At 35.8% G+C, this 21,501-nt stretch overlaps 3 protein-coding genes and 1 long non-coding RNA gene across 4 annotated transcripts; 2 read left to right on the forward strand and 2 right to left on the reverse strand.

Annotated features, from left to right (window-relative positions):
• Nucleotides 1-4,831: 4,831 nt before the first annotated feature.
• LOC105974997 (Auxin-responsive family protein) lies at nt 4,832-6,355 on the reverse strand. The gene has a single exon (XM_013000160.2). The coding sequence runs from the start codon at nt 6,193-6,195 to the stop codon at nt 4,987-4,989; it is 1,209 nt and encodes a 402-aa protein (XP_012855614.2). The 5' UTR covers nt 6,196-6,355; the 3' UTR covers nt 4,832-4,986.
• An 881-nt stretch (nt 6,356-7,236) lies between these two features.
• LOC105974998 (plant UBX domain-containing protein 10-like) lies at nt 7,237-12,754 on the forward strand. Its single transcript, XM_013000161.2, has 4 exons — nt 7,237-7,971; nt 11,671-11,850; nt 11,937-12,047; nt 12,372-12,754. Exons 1-4 carry the CDS (start codon nt 7,381-7,383, stop codon nt 12,597-12,599), a joined length of 1,110 nt encoding a protein of 369 aa, XP_012855615.1. The 5' UTR covers nt 7,237-7,380; the 3' UTR covers nt 12,600-12,754.
• LOC105953945 (uncharacterized) lies at nt 9,153-11,082 on the reverse strand. Its single transcript, XR_016033593.1, has 3 exons — nt 10,860-11,082; nt 10,372-10,429; nt 9,153-9,592 (listed from the first exon to the last, which is right to left on the reverse strand). It is a non-coding gene; the product is annotated as an uncharacterized LOC105953945 (long non-coding RNA).
• Nucleotides 12,755-13,782: 1,028 nt separating the features above from the next.
• Nucleotides 13,783-16,144, forward strand: LOC105975112 (uncharacterized). Its single transcript, XM_013000287.2, has 6 exons — nt 13,783-14,038; nt 14,443-14,595; nt 14,797-14,943; nt 15,255-15,401; nt 15,478-15,600; nt 15,722-16,144. The coding sequence occupies exons 1-6, from the start codon at nt 13,901-13,903 to the stop codon at nt 15,797-15,799; spliced, it is 786 nt and encodes a 261-aa protein (XP_012855741.2). The 5' UTR covers nt 13,783-13,900; the 3' UTR covers nt 15,800-16,144.
• Nucleotides 16,145-21,501: the final 5,357 nt, after the last annotated feature.

Here is a 21,501-nt window from a genome sequence, read left to right on the forward strand (position 1 = left end):
CAATATTTTTTGTTATTTTATGCTATATATATATGTATACATACGGTAAATTACGGTCACAACCTGAGATTTGATCAAATTACGAAAAAAATTCTTTGGGTAATTACAGTTATCGCCTTGACTATGAATATTCTTACACATCTATTCTTATTGTGTCAAATTCAATAGAAGCTTCTAGATTCGGTGGAATGTTCTCTAATTTGTACTCGATTTGTGCAAAAATGCAGTTTCTGATACACCACAATCTGATATTTACAAGTCGAAAAACATATCTTATGTGGAGCTCAAATGGGGTAAAACGGGTACAAACTGAAGAATATTCCACTAAATTTGACACCGCAAGAATAGGCGTGGAACAAGATTCGTAGTTGAGGGAGCGGTTGTAATTATACAAACAAGAAGGGTTTTTTCGTAATTTGAAGAGGGAGCTAAAGAAAATTGAAAATGAAGATAACAAGAAAGAAGGTAGAGAAGAAAAGAGTACACTACATTAGTTATGACAGTGCTAAATTTTTTTGGTGCAGCTGCAAATTGCAAATGGTGGACCAGCTTCTGTGCAACTTTATTACAAGTTATATAGATTCAGTAATAAAACAAATTTACAATGATTATCAACAAAGAAATTCTTTTGATTCCTTATGTACCCCAATTTAATCAGTAATTTTTTTCAAAAAAATAAAAATAAAATTGTTAATTTTTCAAAATTATTTACTCAAAATTATTGAAGAAAATTATGTTTTTTTTTTTCCTTTTAAGAATATCTTAGTAAACAGAAAATTATGATTTAATGAGTTTAATTTTAATTTAGCTACAAGTAAACATTAAGGGGGTCTTTGTAATATTTTAAAAATATGAGGGTCTGTATGTAATTAATTAGACTTAACATCATGGAAGAACAATATAATTTTCCCAATATATAGGTAAAATGGGTTACGTGTTGGTTAATACATTTTGATATATATATTTTTTTAATATATTTTTCTTCAGGCAGTAAAAACTAAAAAGAATTTCACTCGGGTTTTGATATTACGGTTCAACCGGTCAAACCGAATCGGACTAGGCAATATTCACGGTTTACCCGGTTCAACCGGCCGGTCCGGTACGAGTTTCGAAAGAGTAAAAAATATTGATTTAATTATTTGAAAATTATGTGATTAATGATTATCCATTAGGTTCATATTATTTTGAAATCTATTATAAATGCACTAGATATTACAAAATGATGATAATCAAGATTTGCATGATTTCTTTGTCCCCATTATGGGCCTGACGTCATGATCAATTCCACGTGATGTCATTTTCATGCTAATTAGATTAAAAATTTCACAATTAGATTACTGTGGGAATATCTAAATCAGAATGATTATTAATTTATTATCAATCATTGTCAATTTCATTTAGATATTGATTTATTACTATAAATCCTAAAAACCTTAATAATTAATAGCCTTTTTTCCTATATCAAAACCTATATACACTTCTCGAAATTATAAATTTTATGATTTATCAAGATCATTTAAAACAAAAAGATAAAATCAAATTGCCACCATAATTGCATCGTGACCATACTAGAAAAGCATTCTTCAATTAATAAACGAATATATTATAGGTCAAATTTACGTTACATAGAATTGAGTAAAGGAAAAAAAAAAGTGTAAATTACACCTACACCGCTAAGGTATGCTAAAATAACTTTAAAGCCCATTGTAGAATCGGTAATTACAATCACCCCTGAAACACTTTTAGAAACTCTAACGGGACTATACATAGAATACATTATTCCGATAGAGTTCTAACGGACCATTAGTTTCAGGAAGTGGTAGAGACAACATACAGCTATGGGGTGACATGGCTCCCCCAACATTTCTTAAAACCCCTCTTGTTTGCATAATTACAACCACCCCCTTCAACTATGTATTGTCTTACACGTCCACCCTTACAATGTAAAATTTACCTAGGGGTGTTAATCCGGTCGATAAACTGATCGAATCGAACCGAACTAAAATTCGTACATCCCGATTACCGAACCATTAATTCGTGTGGTATTCAATTTTATTTTATATTTATATATTTATATACGCAATATTAGTATTTAAACTAAAATTAATTAAATTAAATAAAAAAAATCAAAAATTTTAAATATTTTTGATAAAATCTAGTTAATTCGGTTATTTATCAAACCACACGCTAAACAGTATGAAATGTTGGCGTACCCTAATTTCTGTATAATTTTACCGAATGAACACCCCTAAATTTATCAACTGGATGAATTTTTGTGTACGATAATACATAGTTGAGGGAAGTACTTATAATTATACAAACATGAGTCGTGTTTTTGTAATTTAACTTTACCTCAGGCGTGCTCGTAATTTGCCCTAATAAATATAATAAAAGTTGATGTAACAATTATCATGTGGTTTCAAGCACTACTTTGTGTTAGCAGCAGAAAGGTATGGAGGCCCCTTATATAAAAATAAAATAAATTAGGGTTCTCTTTTTTAGGGTAGGGTTATGGGGCAAATTATGTTTCCCACTCATATCCACTTTACTTTACCCATTATTATAATTAATTACCACCATTAAATTCAATAAATAAATAAATACTATTTATTTAATATTATTCTTACAGATATATTCTTTTCAGACAATCCCACTCACAAATCTTGATCATCTGCATACAAAGGAATTAGAGAACTGTTTTGAGGAATAATTGGCCCATAAGTTGTCACTCTCATCACCCAACCCAACCCACTTAATTCAGACTATTTAATTTCCCTTATTTAATTTTCTCACTGGAATACATTAACTTTCTGTAAAGTTTTTGCTGGCCTGAAAGATCAGATTCCCAGGTGGCAATTTTTTTTTTAATTTCAAAAACATATTTTTTTTTTTATAAATTTAATAAATATTTATTACAATTTAGAGAAAAGGGTGGAATAAAATCTTGTCTCAAAATATGTGTTGGTGACATGAAATGTTGTGGATGGCATGTGAGAGAGAAAATGTGTAGTGAAATTTTATATTCTTGCTTTTGATGAATTATTATATTATAAATTTTTATTGGTACAAATTCCACTTTTGTGATATAAGTGGGGAATAAAGGCTGCAATGCTTGTGCTTTGATGTTTTTAGTAGTATATATTTTTTATTTAAAAAAAAAAATTCATAGCTAATCATATAGGTACATTGGATAAATCTATACTCTCGTATAATAGCTTGCAGACCATTTGAGAGACATAAATCATAATAATTTGTTCCAACCGTTAGGTCATTCTTGATTATTAAATTATTGCATCAAAAGTGTAAATAATTATCATATATCCTCTTGCATATTAGAGAGGATAAACACATTGGGAAATTAAATAAATGAGATATGGCTGGTTATGCTTTAGAGACGAAGATAAGATTCAAATTGGATTTGAAACAAATATTATTATTCTTCGGGCAAATTACGACCAACCTATAAGAGAGATAAGGTCAAATTACGAAAAATCCTTATCTATTTGGATAATTACAACTACCCTTTCAGCTATGTATTTTCTTACGAAAACCCCCCTCAAGTTGGTAAATTTAACACTTTAAAGATGGACGTGTAATATAATACATAGTTAAAGTGGATGATTGTAATTATAAAAACAAGAGGGATTTTTTTCATAATTTAACCTTACCTTAGGGGGTTGGCCGTAATTTGCCGACACAAGATAAGGCACTAAATGTAGGTGATGATATATAGTAGGCAAAGGTAAAATGCGACACAAGCACGCGCATAATTATTTTGAATGAAAGTCGTTAGATTCCCCTAAAGCGATTTTTGTTGGCTATAATTATAATTCATCAAAATATTTCTATACCAAAAATAAAATAAAATAAAATAAAAAAGAATCATGAAAATGTGACTGAAATGCACTTGTTGGATAAAAGGCCCTTTCAACTTGTTGTCTACTTTGAGACTCCAAGATTTTGATGGTTTAACTAATGTTTTTTCCATGTGTCATGTGTGTGTGTATACATATATTGATAAAAGCTTGATTTCGATTGATTTATAATTTTTGGGCCAAGTATAATTAAATAGATCTTTTGAAAACGGAAAAAAAAAAAAAAAAAGAAGAAAAAAAACACGATTTTGTAGATGCTAGACCTGATGAAATGCATCGGGTGACGTTGAACATTTGATCTACACATAATAACAACACACCCGTGTGTATATGTGTTTAGTGGATAGTTATTTATATAGATATAACGATTCAAGATCACCCGGTGTGTCACACCGGGCGTAGCATCTCATATACATACATAATAGAGATCTTAAGGATTTGAGATCCTAAAATTTTAATAATTTTTGAAGATCCCAATTAGGTTTATATTATGTTATATCGGGTGAACACACCGGGTAGATCTGTACTGTTCATAAGCACACAAATGCACACGCACCCACATTAGTGCGTGTGTAGACCAACGGTAAATATTTACCTATTGTGACTTTCACTGAGTATAGCATAGAAAACGGTAGACTTGTCTAATTTTGTCTTTGTGAATATGTAATATGCAATATAATTTTGTTTTTTTAATTCCGATCCGAAAAATTACGATTTTAAGTGAAAACGAGAAGTTGAGGGTGGGGCCCATACGAGAAAGAGAAAGGTGGTGTATATATTGGTGCTAGCTGTTGCCTTTACTAAAAGCAATTGATTTGATTTTTGGAATCGACCAAAAGAAAGCAAGAAATTAATTACATTTGGTTTGTTAAAAGGGCTTTCACTTTTTTTTTCCATACAATCAAATTCAAAATTAATTAAATATGAAAATATCAATTTCTGGGCAATGTTCAATCTTTAATCTTGAAAGTGTTCAAGGCTTGTTCTTGATTTTGACTTTTTTCTTTTCTTGAAAACATATATAACATGTTACATACAGCATAAATAAATTCAAAATTTATGCATGTGAAAATGGGCTTAAAACTTATAGCATGTAAAATCTATTTCACAATTAATGACTATTATTAATTGATCCACTGCCAAACAGCCCCTCCCTCTTCAACTTTTCTTCCTTAGATTTTCTACAAAAAATAACCCAAGAATTAACTTCAAGTGCAATGCAAACCCCTACCAATGTAGACAAACACAAACAATAACCCAACTTTGCATAAGAGTACTCCTCCCCCATCACTTCAAACCCTTGGAAACAATTCACAACCCCTAAAATCACGCAACCGTACCCCACGAAGTGGTGGTACGATTTCCAATACTTTCGGAACTTATTAGTAGTTTTAGGTCTGAACAATAGCGCCAGGGTCTGCAGCCATCCCAAGCAGAAAGCTGCAAACCCTAGCTTCCGGTGGGGCCCGTACACCCGGCCGGGGGACATTTCCCCTAGCTTGATTCCAATGCCGAACCCCACCGTACCCAAAACAATCGCGGAGATTTGAACCCCTACGTGCATGTAGAACCATGCGGGCCCCACTGACTGGATCTGGCGCAGGTATCTGGCAGTGATTGCCCCGATCGGGAGCAAGATTCCCCACGAGACTGCATTTATTACACCGTGTGCGATTTTGAGTGGCTGGATTATGTTTGTGTGGGACCCGTCGGTCGCCCCGGACAGGACGTCTATCGTGGCGATCGAGGAGAGATCGTCCGTTCCAGTTGGATGGATGGTCGGGGAGTAGCCCTGGACGTATAGCCCGCGGTTCCAGACGAAGTGGATCTTGGTTTTGTTCGTTACGAGGTTTACGGTGGCGTGTATCTGGATGGTGGCCCCGCTGTGTATGGTGGCCATGCGGCCACCGTACAGAGCGGCTGACGAGGCGGTGGCGTGGAGGTCGAGCGGACGGGAGAGGAGCGGGCCCCGTTGGAGCTTGACGTTAGGGTCCAAGATGTAGGGGAGTAGGACTATTTGACCCGTATTTGGATCCGGGAAAGCGATCAAGGCCCGCGTACCCGTCATCTCGGGTGATGTAGGGTTTATGCCCCACCCGACCCACCCAGACGGAGAGATGAAGCTACCGAAGAAGGCTAGGTCTAGGGTTGCATTTTTGGGGTGGAACGACCAAGCTATCGAAGCTTGTTGAGTGGGGAGTGTCATGCATCTTTGGTAGGTTTTCGATGAGGTTGTTGTTATGCAACGAGCCGATAAGGCCCCGTTTGGATGGAAGGATAACAATATTATCGAAATTCGAAAGAAGAGCAAGAGAAGCATGATTGTTGAAACAAGAATAGGAAATAAGTAGGAACTAACATTGGAATTGTGAGAGATGATTTCTTGAACATATATGCTTTCTTGATAATGTTGTGAATTTGTGATCCATTATTAGTCCATGCATTTAATCATGAGGAATACATTTTTTTAAAATAAATTACCTTTGAAGGAAAGCAATGATCTAAATTAAATTAAATTAAATTAGTCAAATCTTTGATCATGTTTAAGGAAAACATCATTTTGTATGGATTAGTATATGCAAATTGCAAGTTGAAAATGAGCTTGTTTTGTAATTTAGCACAAGTGAGACTATACGTTGCTTTGAAGCTAAGTCATATTAAAGTGAACTTTGATTTATTCATGGAAATAGTAGATGACAAGGTCCGACTGGTTCACACTCAGTCGAACACGAATCGAACTCGAGTATCTTGGATTTTTTTTTACATTTTTTTGGGAAAATTACTATTTTCATTCCTCAAGTTTGCACCAATTTTACATTTGATCTCTGATGTTTCCAAAATTGAACAATTTTAGTATTTTTCGTCAATTTTTCGTTAGTACTAACGGAATTATGTGTGTGTCCGTCGCTGCTTTAACTGACGGACTAACGGTGACGGAAATAACCAAAAGTGTTAAATTATTCAAACATGAGGGACCAAATGTGCTTTTTTGTGAACATGAAGGACCAAATGTGAAATTAATGCAAACTTGAGGGGTGAAAACTGTAATTTTCCCACATTTTTTAATTTATTTATCATTTTTGTTCTAATCGAGTCGAATTTTAATCGAATTTTCATTAATTTTCAATGTCAATATATACATACATATTGATAAATAATATACATATATATAAATAATATATATATATATATATTCTTGAAATGTAGTGTTATTTCTTAATTTTCTTGTCTTGCCTTGTTTCCCTTTTGATTGTCTTAACCCCAGAAATTCAGCTGACAATAAAGGAATTAAGGCATCTTCTTTAGAACTCGATACAAGAGAAATTAAATTAAAAGAAAAAAGTAAAAAGACAAAGTTAAAAATAAAGTTGATTATGACATTATTAATTAGTAATTACATATGTTTGAAAATTCAAATTATAAACCTCTTCCAACATATATGTTTCATTTCACATGAAACCACTAATAAGAAATTTCACTTTCACTAATTTTTCAAGAAAAAAAAATGTCATATTCAAGAAGATATTCCGGAGAAGAATCGTGCAAGAGAATCGTCCGAAGAATCACGAGCCTCCCTCGGAACATTCTAGAAGGATGTTCGAGAATGATGAACCAAGGAGTCGACCTAATTCGGTTCGGAGGAAGAACAAACCACCACAACCATCACATTCATAATCAACCACCATTAAACTTTCCCTTTCAAAACCATCCTAATAATAATAATAATAATTCGAATTTCCACCCTCGAGAAGAATGGTCGTCGTTTTCGACTAGTTTCGAGCGGGACTACGGTACAATGCACCCGTTTTTCTACGCGTGTCGGTTTAAGGACGTAATGAAGATGGCTAGAGACGAGCGTAAGTTCGTGTTCATGTACGTACATTCGCCGGAACATCCGTTCACTTCGGGTTTTTGTCGAGGGACGCTTTGTTCGGAGGTGGTTGTACATTTTCTCGATGCGAATTTCGTTAGCTGGGGTGGGCTTTCGGGTGGCGGAGAGGGTTCGGAGATGGCGGCTGCATTAGGGGCTTGTACATTCCCTTTTTGTGCTGTTGTTGCTCCAGCTAGTGGTGATAGTATAGCTGTGATTCAACAGGTTAGTACATTTTCTTAGTAGTTCTGTTATTTTATTTTGGTCCATTAGTCCGATATTAATATAATCTTGTCTTGGAAAAATACAGTTTTCATCCCTCAAGTTTGCATCGATTCCATATTTGGTCCCCCATGTTCACAAAACACACATTTGGTCCCTTATGTTTCAAAAATTCAACACTTTTAGTCCTTTCCGTCAATCTCCGTCAAAACTAACGGAATCTCCCCTTAACTAACGGACTAAAGTTAAATTGACGAAAATGACCAAAATTGTTGAATTAATGGAACACGAGGGACCAAATGTGTTATTTGTGAACATGGAGACCAAATGTGTTATTTGTAAACATGGAGACCAAATGTGGAATCGGTGCAAAGTTTAAGGATGAAAAATGTAATTTTCCCAATCTTATTCTGACTACCAAATGAGGCCTTAGAATCCAATTAGGAAAAATATAAGTTTTAACCGATTTTACATTTAGTCTATCATGTTCACAAAAGACACATTTCATCCGTCATGTTTAAAAAAATTAACATTTTTAGTCATTTCCGTCAATTTTCTGTAAACATGTGCCCATCACTACCGTAACTGACAGACTAAGGGTAAATTGACAAAAATGACCAAAATTGTCAAAATATTGAAACATAAGGCCCCTTTTGGTTGGGTTGATGGGATGGGATGGGATTTGGGGTTCTTTTTCAAATTCTACTGTATGGATTGGTGTTAGTTGGATGGGATCTCGGTTTTGGTTGGTGGGATTCGAGTCTATGGGATTGAAACTAGGTGTGTTAATCTCGTGAAAGGTTGGGTTGTTTGGGACGGATAATGTGGTTAATTACCATATCGCCCTTTCTCTCTCTTTTTTTATTATTATATTATATACCCCAAAATAATGGAAAACACTATTTGAACCCACCACTTCTTACATCAACCATTTTTCTTGTTTTTTAAAACCGCCCCTCCAATTTTGTTCACTCGTCCGGGTCAAACCACCCCTCAAAGAAAGATAACGGCAAACGGCCAATCGACGGGGCAAACGATTACTAGGTGTCATTGGAAGCGTGTATCGTTTAGGATTGAACAACGGGAGTCCAAATTTTCTATATTTCTAAGAGGAGGTCAGCATGGAATCAAAGCACAACAATTAAAACAAGACAAACCTCAACATAACAAGAGAATGTAAAAACTCAAATATACTAAGTAAAATCATTTAATAATTAACATTGATATACAAGATACAATTAACAGTGTTCCTTCCAAGGAACAATGCCATGATATATACAGCAAAAAAAAAAAAATATTAAACATCATTATACACGGCAACCTCAACCATCTTTACAACTTCAATACAACATATATATATATATATATATATATATATATATATATATATATATATATATATATATATATACAAACACTTGATTAAACTCATTTTGAAGATGTCATTAAATGTAAGGGTTAATATGGGAAGAGTAATCTTGAATTCCAGCACCTTCCCATCCCATCCACTCTTCCCACAGCTCCCAATCTTGATCGTTCATTCCTCTCATCCCTTCTTCCGAATCACCATCGTCGCACATCTCTGTGGTGTGCTCACTTCCCCTCGTAAATTACTCATCACAATCTGCAAAAAGAAAAAAAATCCCATTGAATATATATAAAATCCCACCGAGAATTAGAATTCTCCACAATATTTGAACACACGTATATTTCCATGTTTCTAATAATCATTCATTCTTGTACATGTAGGGGCTTCGGTGGGTGATCGAAAATCGACTAGTCAGCTAATTGAGATCAACTTTAATGAGAAAGCAAATGATTCCTATCATGAAAGTATTTCATTACAAGAAGTAACTAAACCAAAACAAACACATGTCACGTCGATATTCAAGAATCCACCACGTAGGTCAATTTCATACTCTAATAATTATTAGTAAATGCTTCAAGTGAACAAAATCGCTACTAATATATCGCCATCGCGAGAAAAAAAAGAGGTTAATGCCTCGTATTTAGTTGGTTCAATAACTTTTCAGGGTGCCAAAAAATTAGTTCTTATCATCCCTTATTTACGCTTATTGGAGAATTGGCATTGAACCTCTTACTATAAAATTAGACTATGAGTCCTCGTTTAGTTGGGGAGATTAACCATTATTAGCTAAATAATTTAACTTCGTTTAATGTTTGGTATCCCAATAACTTTTCGTAGCTTATCGGCCTTTTAGGTAGTTTTTTTGTTGGACGTCTCGGTGCCCGATAAAATAATTGGGTTTTTATTAGATTTATTTAATCTTATCTTAGCAACCAAACGAGGCATTAGTGACAATCGAACAAGATCTGTGAAATTAAACCTAAAGGAGAAAAGGACAAGTAAGTAAACAAAAAAAGTTCGAAGATTTTACTTACATCATATGCTTCATTTATTTGGTGGAACTGTACTCCACAATTGGTTCCCCTGCAAATACTGCAATAAAAAAAAAAAAAAAAAAAATGAACCCATTGTTTATAGCAATCAATATATGAATTTAAATTATCGTGGTGTAGCATAGAACAAACTTCGAATAAGCCACAAAAGCATTGAATACAATTAAAAAAGAGGGATAACTGACAATCAAATAAAATGAAATTCAAGAATCATGAGATATAAACATATAGCAGAAAATATCTTTTTTTTTCTTTCAAGAATTTGAAATGCTGTAAGAACAATGCGAGAAAATTAAGGATATAAAAAAAGGAAAATTAAGGATATGAACCCAAAATTCTTCAATTTTACTCGGATGCGTTTGAAGCAATCTGTGAAATCAATCTGTGATTACTCCTGTTTAGGGGGGCCTAAAAAACGAAGAAAGGAACGTATTAGACAACCTAGATGAGTCGATTATCCGAAAAAATACCTCCGTGAAAAAACCACAGACCACAGTGGAGAATCTTATTATCATCGAACCGAGGATTAACAATGTCTAAAAATTAATGTTTCTGTAAGCATCGTCCGCCAGGTTCCCGATCATCAGGTGAGCCGTTTGAAGCACAAATTTAATTGATTTATTTTTTCGATCTTTCCTTTGAATTTCTCAGAATTGTTCTATTCGGTTTTTGGTTTCGGTTTTCGGTGCAGAAGAACGGCTGTGTAATGCTATGACGGGAAAATTCTAGGGCGTAATTGATATATATATATATGGGGTAGTCTTGTAATTAGAAATAAATATTCAGGGCATAATAGTAATATAGGTAGTTGATTGGGCTGAGTGTTGGATGAGATTACTCAATCTCACCTCATTCGGCCTGATGGGAGATCCAGTAATTCCATGATCCGGACCCGGGCCCAAGTACAATCCAGAACACGGTTGGGCTGAACCAAAGTTGAGATCCGAGTGGATTAGAGGAACTATCCACCCGGATCAGCTCAACCAAAATAGGCCTAAGGGATCAAATGTGTTTTTTTTTTATAAATATAAGGAACTAAATGTGAAATCATTGCAAACTTGAGGGATGAGAACATTAAATTTCCCGAATCCAATTATATAGTCCAATTTTTGAGGATCCAATACACGATTCATCAATAAAACAAAATAAGAACATATTAAGTCGGCCCGAAAAGTTATTGAAGTAACCAAACACCAAATGAAGCCAATTATTCGACGAAATCGTAATTTATGTAACCTACCAAACGAGGCGTTACTAGATTTTGCCTTCCTTTGTTTGTAGATAGAAGGCCCGGTTTCTCCTGCCGAATTAGTCGAAATTCTGCAAAGAACAATAGAAGAACAAGGAGTAGCATTTGGGAGTGATGACGTGGCTAAACACGATGAAACGACAAGCGTTGATAATCAACGGTTGAGGGACGAACAAGATGTTGCTTATGTAACATCTCTCCATGTAGACCAGGTTCGTTAAATAAATAAGAGTTTTCGTGTTTCGGGTTTCGGTTTCGATCTCGGTTTAAAACAAATTTAATATTTGTGTTATTTTAGGAGAAAGAAACACTCAAGAAGAAGCCAATTAATGCAGAAGCTAAAGCTAACAAAGCTAAGCCAGCAAACATTAGTGCACAAACTTCTCAGAAAGCAGCTGAAGCAACTCAGGTTACAATAAATTATTTTCCTATATATATATTCTTTTCATTTTGAATTTATTGCATTCGGACCCTTTGTTTTTTTCTAAATGTTAAAAAAACCCTATGATTCAATATTTGTTAGCAAATACCCCCCTAAACCCACAATTTTAGGGGTTGTGTGATAAATAAAATGCATTAAAAATGGTTTTTGCCAATAAAATAAAATGAGGAGTCTTTAGCAATTCAATATAACATAGGGGGTACTAAATGCAATAAACACTAATTTCTCAAGAAAAAAAAACATGATTTAAAATTCGCAGCTAAAAATGTAATCTTGATTTGATTTTGCTAGATTTTGATTCGATTTCCGAACGGGGAGAGAAGGGAATGTAGCTTCTTGTGCACGGACAAGATCCGAGCGATTTACGTGTACGTTGATTCGTTAGGGCTTATCGGAGTCGGAAATTACAGGCTAATATCGAATTTTCCGAGAAAAGTTTACGGTGAAGATCGAATGGGAACGAGTCTCAAAGAGTGTGGACTTCATCCAAAAGCAAGCTTGTTTTTGGAGCTTCTTTAATTAATATTAATTAGTTAATTAGTTCTTGATTTTGTATTAAATCAAAATGGAAAAGATTTTTTGTTGATTCCTTAGTATATGCTTATGGTCATATTTATTCTTGTATAACAATTTGTCACATCTGAAAATAAACTTCAAGTGAGGTTTGACTAATATTTTTTTCAAATAAAAGGGTTGAAATTTAAATAAATCTAACTGGAGGGACGTGAGTGTAATTTATTCTTAAAAAAATAAACATTTCAAGAGAATTTATGTAAGTTTTCAAAGTTGTAGCTAATGTAGATGTATTTTTTCTAGATTTTAATTTATTTTATTAAATAAAAAAAACAGCAAGACCATTTTCTTTAATTTAATGCTTGACAAGTGCATAACAGCATAAGCAACCATAACGTGTTTATCACGTGACGATGTTATTCATCCAATGTGGGTAGGGGTGGAAAATCGGAATTAAAGTTCGTAATTCCGCCAATTCCGATATGAAAACATCTGAATTTGAAACAGTAATTTTTATTCCAATTTTTTAAGTTCTGATATCCGATTTTTCCAAATTTATTTGGAATGGAATCGTTATTGTATATAAAATTACTGAAAATTCCGATTTTTGATCCGGTTTTAGTTCTAAATATTTCGATTGTTTTTCGAAATATATAATATAATTTTATGATATATTTGTAATTCCATAATATAATTTATATTATATTTTATATGAAAAGTATAAATACTAACGGATCAAGTAAATTAAAACATTAGCAAAAAATAATTGGTATCAGAAATTCTTTGTTGCATAAAAAATCTTTGTATGAATTTGTTGTTCCTACATTTGGTTTTATATATTGCATTTCTTCGAACCCTCTTCTGAATTTTTTTTGCATTTTTTACTGCAAAATTTTGAAATATATTGTGAAAATTTTCATTATATCCGAATTTAGAACAAGAGATTATAAACTAACCTAATTTTCGAAATTTCCTACATTTCGCCAATTCCAAAGTATTCCGAAACATGAATGATTTTTTGCATTCTGATCAATTCCGTCCGATTTCCACCCCTACTCGTGCGCGGTTTCATCTCTCTAGTGTGGAATATTATGAATCTTATAGCTTAAATACTATACTTTGTACTTTTAAAACATACTCATATCTTATATCGATTTAATAGGAGGGCGGTAATAAATTTTGTTATCGTTAAGAGTTCGGTACAAACCCAACTCCTACACATGCACCCGCAATTCTGTTATAGCTACAAAATGCGGTAGCTTTGATATCAGTGAGAAAAATCAAGTGATCGCAAACTGTTTGATGAAATGTCTCACTGTGTAATGATGCGTAGTCCTCCTTTGGCTCAACATTTCAAGGCAGTTTCTACTCATTACAAGAAACCCACCAAGGTTTTCAAGCTCGGAATTCGCAGTTGTTCCGTTGCTCCTCGAAATACACACAGAGTACACACTTTCACACCCTCGTATATACGGTTTTGCTCGATTTCTTGTTCTTGTTTGGTTATTAAAATTTGAAATGAATTTGTCCTGGTTTATTTGATTCTTTGTTTAAGTTGCATTTCTTGAAAATTCGAAGAATTCAATTATTTAACCTCCATTGTAGCTATAAGTTAGCGGGATGAATCGAAATATACATGGTGTATGAATTGTCCGTTTTTTGTGTACTTTCTTGTCTGGATAATTATGAGGTCATGGTTTTTTGCTGTCTTAAAAGTAAAGGGATGAGCTTTTTTTTTTTTTTTTTTTTTTTTTTTTCCGTTGAAGGAGAAATAGCGAAACTCTTCGTGTAGTATCGATTTTGGTTCGATGAAATTTTAATGCGGTTGATCATATGTTTCATGTTGCAGCTTGTGGCAGAAGTAAAAGAAAAGCTCGAGAAAGAGCAAAACAGTCTGCCGTTGGGAAAATATGGGAGAGATGACGATCAAATGATTCTTTGGTTTCTCAAGGATCGAAAATATTCCGTCGAAGATGCCGTCTCCAAGTTGACTAAAGCCATTGTAACTATAATTTTCATATTAGTCTCTAATTATTACTCGCACCCTATTTTCATATTAGTTTCCTTTCTTTCGCTTTCCTTTGAATGATGTTAAAAATCGAATCTTTTTTCTTTCTTTTCCCTTCGTTTTTCTTTGACTAACATTAAAAACCGTAGCTTTTGAAAATATATGGTGTCGTTGAGTTTATCTTTACCTTAACAGAGATGGCGAAAGGAGTTCGGTGTGTCCAAATTGTCCGAAGAGTCGGTCAAACGTGCAGCGGAAACGGGAAAAGCTTATCTGCACAATTATCTCGATTCACGGGGCAGAGCAGTGCTAGTAGTGGAAGCATCGAAGCATTTTCCAGGGGTACGTAACATAAGCTAGCCTAAACTTCTTGTGTTATAAACTATTAGCAAAACAACCCCTATGCTGCACTTTTTTTTAGCACACAGCCCCCAAAACAGTGTTCCTTTAGGGGGGTAATTTGCTAATAAAATTTGATCATAGGGATTTTTTGCTAATATTTACAACACGAGGAGTTTTTTGATCAATTCGGAATAACATAGGGGTACTAAATGCAATAAACCCGGAAAAAAAAATTCCATCGAATACATGCGTTCTCTCTTGAAATTTTATCTCAATATGCAAGCTTTATTTAATATTTATTGAGCGTGCAGGAACACTTTGAAGATGAGAAGCTCTGTGTGTTTTTAATCGAAAAGGCATTACGCAAATTCCGAGGTGGAAAACAAGAAATACTCGTTATAGTTGATCTCCGAGGCTTTCGTGCAGAAAATACCGACATTAAATTCGTAACGTTTGTGGTAAATGCTAAAAACTTCGATCGTATTACTTAATTTTTTTTAATAATTTTCTTATGTTATCTTTGGTTATGTGCAGTTTGATGCATTCGACTGCTACTATCCGAGGCTATTGACCGAAGTCCTGTTTGTGGACGCTCCGTTTATATTCAAACCAATTTGGCTGATGATTAAGCCCTTGTTGAAATCATACGCCTCTTTGGTAAGTATATTTTTTTTCGGATATTAATTTGTTTTCATTTTTCGAAAAATTGCGTATAATTGCATATCGAATCGGCCCTAATTTTTTTTTTTTTTTTTTTATTAATTTATGATATTTGTAGGTGAGGTTTTGTTCGGCGAAGGATGTTCGAAAAGAGTATTTCCGAGCAGATACTATTCCAGCTAACTTCAGGGAGTGATGAAGTGGAGGCATTTACACTATATGGAAATACTAATTAGGGTAAATTACGGCCACCTCCTGAGATAATGTCAAATTACAAAAAAAAAAAAAAAAAAAACTACTGAATGATGGTTTTTTCGTAAGACAATACATAGTTGAGGGGTAGTTGTAATTATCTAATATAAGAATTTTTTTTCCGTAATTTGACCTTATTTCAGGGGTGACTGTAATTTGCCCTATTAATTAATATAGATAAATCTCAAAAAAAAAATTAGGCTTTATAATTATAATGCGTAAGTAAGCTCTGTATATAACTTAACACTCTAACGAAGCTCTATGTTACGTTGAATTTTATTTACTTAAACTCTATAATTAACTCTAACTAACTTACTGCAATGTCTAACTAAACCCTTTCTTTAAATTACTCGAGATGTGTTCGTTTGTTAAGCTGCTAACCATGAACATAACTAAGCTCTGTAATCGAGCTATTCTCTTAATTCTATGTGTAAGCCTATTTTTTTGTGATTCTCTTCACCATTAACTAATTAAGCTCGATCTCAAACAAGTTTCTCGTACAATTCTTTCTAAGTAAGTCTCTAACTAATCTTAACGTTTAAACTCTCAGTTCAATCATTCTACAAAAGTTCTTTACTAGCTCTAATTTATCAAACTCGACAATAAAATTAGTTGAAATGCATGTTTGCTTGCTGAGATCTTGCTTATTAATGTTGCGCAAAGCGGAAGCGAAAACATAAACGAGAACACTCTCACACAAATACGAAATCAAACGAGACACGAAATTTACGTGGTTCGGAGAAATAAACTCCTACTCCACGGGTGGCAGCCAAGTATTTCACTCAAATACTACAAGAGGATTACAAAGTGTTTCTCTCAAGATTTCCTCACAAGTGTCTCTCAATTATTCTCTCTAATTTTCTGCACACTTCTACAAACACTATACAAGTCTATTTATAGGTACAACAATGGATGAATCTAGATGAAGTTGGAACACCAACCATCAATCTTGGGAGCATCAATCATCACTTTGACTAGGGTGTTTGAATGGGAGAGAAATAGACACATTCTAGAAAACTTTAGCCAATTCCAACAATCTCCACCTTGGCGAAAGTTCTCATAATCCTCATCACCGGCTTTGGCTGCCACCAAGTGCACCGACTATCCAATGTTGATCAAGTCCAAGCAATGGATCAACTTATCTCGAGTAACCACTTTCGTTAACATGTCGGCGGGATTTTCGGCGGTTCCAATTTTCAGCAATCGAACATCACCTTCTTCAATAATTTCTCGAACAAAGTGAAAACGAATGGCAATGTGCTTGGTTCGGGCATGATTAACTTGATTCTTCGACAAACAAATAGCGCTTTGGCTGTCACAAAACACCTCAATGTGTTTTTGAGCAATTCCCAAATCATTCACCAAACCATGCATCCAAATAGCTTCCTTGAAAGCTTCAGTAACCGCCATGTATTCTGCCTCGGTAGTGGATAATGCAACGGTGGATTGAAGAGTCGAACGCCAACAAACGGGTCCACCGGCCATAGTGAACACATATCCAGTAGTGGATCGCCGTTTGTCTAAATCACCTGCATAATCCGAATCCACATAACCGACCACAAGTTTATCAAGCTCGAGATTTTCTTTTCTTTGGAATTTTATACCAACATCGATAGTTCCACGAAGATATCGAAGTATCCACTTCACAGCTTGCCAATGTCCCTTTCCCGGATCGTGCATGTATCGGCTAACCATACTAACCGCATGCGAAAGATCGGGCCTCGTACAAACCATCGCGTACATCAAAGCTCCAACAACATTAGCATAAGGGACATTTTTCATGTATCTTCGTTCTTCAATAGAATTAGGGCATAAAGAAGCACTTAACTTGAAATGAGAAGCGAGCGGAGTACTTACAGGTTTAGTCGAGCCATTGTTATCAAATCGCTGCAAAATTTTCCTCAAATATTGAGATTGCGATAACCAAATTGTACCTTTGCTTCGATCCCTCTTGATTTCCATTCCAAGTATTCGTCGAGCTTCGCCCAAATCTTTCATTTCGAACTCCTTTTTGAGCTGATCCTTCAATTTATCTATCTCCACCTTGCTCTTGGATGCAATTAGCATGTCATCCACATACAAGAGCAAATAAATGAAGGAACCATTTTGGATTTTTCGGAAGTACACACAATGATCAAATTGGCTGCGAGTGTACTTGTGTTTTACCATAAACTGGTCAAAACGCTTATACCACTGTCGAGGGGACTGCTTGAGGCCGTACAAGGATTTTCGAAGTTTACAAGCCCAGTCTTCTTTCCCTGCAACTCGAAATCCATCGGGTTGAGACATGTAGATCTCTTCGTCCAAGTCTCCGTGTAAAAAAGCCGTTTTGACGTCAAGTTGGTAAAGCTCGAGGTCGAATTGAGCTACCAACGCCAACAATATTCGTATCGACGAATGCTTTACAACGGGAGAAAAAATCTCGTTGTAGTCGATCCCCTCCTTTTGAGCATATCCTTTGGCCACCAAGCGAGCTTTGAATCGAATTCCGGGCGTATCGTCTTTCTTTGCATACACCCATTTGCAGCCGATAGCTCTCTTTCCCTTAGGAAGTTGTACCAACTCCCAAGTTTGATTCTTTTTCAAAGACTGCATTTCTTCGTTCATGGCCTCCTTCCATTTCGAGCTTTCGGAACCTTGAATAGCATCTTTGTAGCTATTCGGAACACCGTCGACTACCGGAAGAGCAAATGCAACCATATCGTCAAATCGAGCTGGCTTTCGAATTTCTCTCCGAGGTCTATTCCTTGCAATAGATTCAGCTACTTCGGGCTCTTGAATCTCTTCCTCGGGCCTTTGCTCCACCTGCTCGAAATTCTCCTCCACCTGTTTGGAGTTTTCTTCATCTTCGATTTCGTTTTGGCAAGATTCATCTACGGGAATAACAGGCACAGAAGCAATTGTGACCTTCTTAGATTGCTTAGGAACTTCATTTTCCTTATCGATCTTTTTCAATAGCATGGATGACTCGTCAAAAGTCACGTCTCGGCTTTTGACGATCTTCTTTGACTCGGGGCACCATAACCTATATGCTTTAACTCCTGTACTGAAACCCATGAAAATTCCTTTCTTGGCTCTAGGGTCAAGTTTAGATTCAGAAACATGATAATAAGACGGGCAACCAAAAATATGCAATTGATCATAATCATTAACAGGTTCACCTGACCAAACTTCAAGTGGAGCTTTACCTCCGTTTGCAACTGTAGGTAACCGATTCACAAGGTGAACTGCGTAGTTGATTGCCTCCGCCCAAAATGCTTTGCTCAAGCCAGCTTGGGACAACATGCAACGAGCCTTTTGGACTAAAGTTTGATTCATTCTTTCAGCGACGCCGTTTTGCTGTGGATTTCCTGGAACTGTAAAGTGCCGAACAATTCCTTCTTCTCGACATACTTCAAGAAATGGATCATACTTGTACTCTCCACCGTTATCCGATCTTAATTTCTTGATTCTCCGTCCAGTTTGATTCTCCACCATTTTCTTCCACTCAAGGAAGATTTTCATGACTTCGTCCTTGTGGCTCATTGGGTACATCCAAACTCGTCTTGAGTAGTCATCGATAAAGGTGACAAACCACCTTTTTCCTCCAAGAGAAGCGTTTTTTGTCGGGCCCCATACATCGGTGTGAACGTAGTCAAGGATGCCTTTAGTTCGGTGTATTGATGTGCCGAACTTCACCCTTCTTTGTTTGCCGAAAACACAATGTTCACAAAAGCTGATTTTACCGGACTTGGCCCCTTTAAGCACTCCTTGTTTCACCAAGGTTTGAAGCGGCTTCTCACCAACGTGCCCAAGTCGCATGTGCCAAAGTTTCGAGGTGTCGGGCTCCTTTGAATTCGCCACAGCTGCTTGTCCGACAATTGTCCTTCCCTTGAGGAAATATAGGTTTCCTTTCTTGGTCGCTTTGAGCACCACCAATGCACCTCGGACAACTTTGAGAATACCATTGTGCACAGAGATGTGATAGCCTTTTGAATCCAAGACTCCGACAGAGATTAGGTTCTTTTTCAAACCAGGTACATAGCGAACGTCCTCGAGCTTTCGGACAGTTCCATCGAACATTTTTAACTGAACTGTGCCGATACCCTCGGTTTGACAAGTGTCGTTGTTGCCCATGTAAACAACACCGCCGTCGATCTTTTGGAATTCCGAGAACATATCTTTATTCGGGCACATGTGATGTGAGCACCCCGAATCTAAGATCCACTCGTCAAGGTTGCTGGCCGTAAGTGACACCGTTAAGGCCTCGTCTGTGTCACTATCTTCTTTTCGGATTAAATTTACTTTGGACTCCTTCTTTTTCATGTTCGGGCAGTCCTTCTTCCAATGTCCCTTTTGTCGGCAATAGGCACACTCGTCTTTGCCAATTCTTTTTCGGTCTACGGATTTGCCCCTTGACTTCGATCGGAACTTCTCTCGGCTATCATTTTTTCGGAAAGTAGACCTTCCTCTAACTGTGAGAGCATCGGAGCCGGAATCTCGATGAGCTTGCTTGTCCTTTTTCCGTACCTCGTTATTCATCAAAGAATTACAAACATCATTAAAATTTATCTCAGTTTTGCCATGCAACAAAGTTGTTGTCAAATGTTCGTAGGATTCGGGTAAAGAATTTAACAAAAGTAAGGCTTTATCCTCATCGACTATTTCAACATCGAGGTTTTGCAAATCCGTGATAATTTTATTGAAACTATCAAGATGTTCAACCATGGTCGTACCTTTGCAATAATCGAAGCGGAAGAGTTTCTTCTTCAAGTGGAGCTGATTTTCAACGCTCTTTTGCATGTATTTGGCTTCGAGTTTATCCCATAGATCTTTTGCCGAGGTCTCTTTCATGAACGGGTACTTTTGGTCCGTTCCAAGACACGATCGAATGATCCCACAAGCTTGTCGGTTAAGCTTTGTCCAAGCCGAGTCGGACATATCATCGGGCTTCTCTTCGAGTGTGAGATCCAAGTCTTGCAATACCAAAAGATCTAGAACTTCACCTTGCCAAATCCCGAAGTTATTTGTTCCGTCAAATTTCGAAACTTCAAGGCCGGAACTGAAAATTTTCGAACCACGAACGGATTTGGAAGCCTCTCCAGTCTCACTTTTGTCTTCTGCCATTTCAACAAATTCCACCCAAACAATGCTCCAATGGTTGTCCAAAGGCTTCAATCAAATACCCACCCCACGTGGATAATTATGGGAATAAGTTAATTGAGGACAATAAGAAATCAATCTTAATTGCCTCAAAAAAATTATTTCCCCAGTAGTTTGTTGGAGTGATCAAAGAAGCAAAAAATTCTTCTATGATAACTGTGTAAGTGAGTTACTCCAGTGATGATTGATCGAAAAAATATTTCAGCAATATTTTCGATTCGTCGAGGCAAACGCAACTCCAATCTTGGAAATGATTCCAAGCAAAAATCGGATACCCCAAGATATTCAAAACCTTGGAGCTCTGATACCAATTGTTGCGCAAAGCGGAAGCGAAAACATAAACGAGAACACTCTCACACAAATACGAAATCAAACGAGACACGAAATTTACGTGGTTCGGAGAAATAAACTCCTACTCCACGGGTGGCAGCCAAGTATTTCACTCAAATACTACAAGAGGATTACAAAGTGTTTCTCTCAAGATTTCCTCACAAGTGTCTCTCA

This window comes from Erythranthe guttata, chromosome 9 (genome assembly GCF_056151865.1).
Source record: "Erythranthe guttata isolate IM_541 chromosome 9, IM_541, whole genome shotgun sequence".
NCBI classification, from domain to species: domain Eukaryota; kingdom Viridiplantae; phylum Streptophyta; class Magnoliopsida; order Lamiales; family Phrymaceae; genus Erythranthe; species Erythranthe guttata.

Excerpts from the sequence above, each read along its gene's own strand:
- LOC105975112 (XM_013000287.2), top strand. The coding sequence starts at position 13,901 with ATGTCTCACTGTGTAATGATGCGTAGTCCTCCTTTGGCTCAACATTTC. Across the intron at positions 14,039-14,442 it reads CTCCTCGAAATACACACAGA|CTTGTGGCAGAAGTAAAAGA; the intron begins GTACACACTTTC and ends TTCATGTTGCAG. Across the intron at positions 15,601-15,721 it reads TGAAATCATACGCCTCTTTG|GTGAGGTTTTGTTCGGCGAA; the intron begins GTAAGTATATTT and ends TGATATTTGTAG.
- LOC105974997 (XM_013000160.2), bottom strand. The coding sequence starts at position 6,195 with ATGCTTCTCTTGCTCTTCTTTCGAATTTCGATAATATTGTTATCCTTC.
- LOC105974998 (XM_013000161.2), top strand. The coding sequence starts at position 7,381 with ATGTCATATTCAAGAAGATATTCCGGAGAAGAATCGTGCAAGAGAATC. Across the intron at positions 7,972-11,670 it reads GTATAGCTGTGATTCAACAG|ATAGAAGGCCCGGTTTCTCC; the intron begins GTTAGTACATTT and ends CTTTGTTTGTAG. Across the intron at positions 12,048-12,371 it reads AAGCAGCTGAAGCAACTCAG|ATTTTGATTCGATTTCCGAA; the intron begins GTTACAATAAAT and ends TGATTTTGCTAG.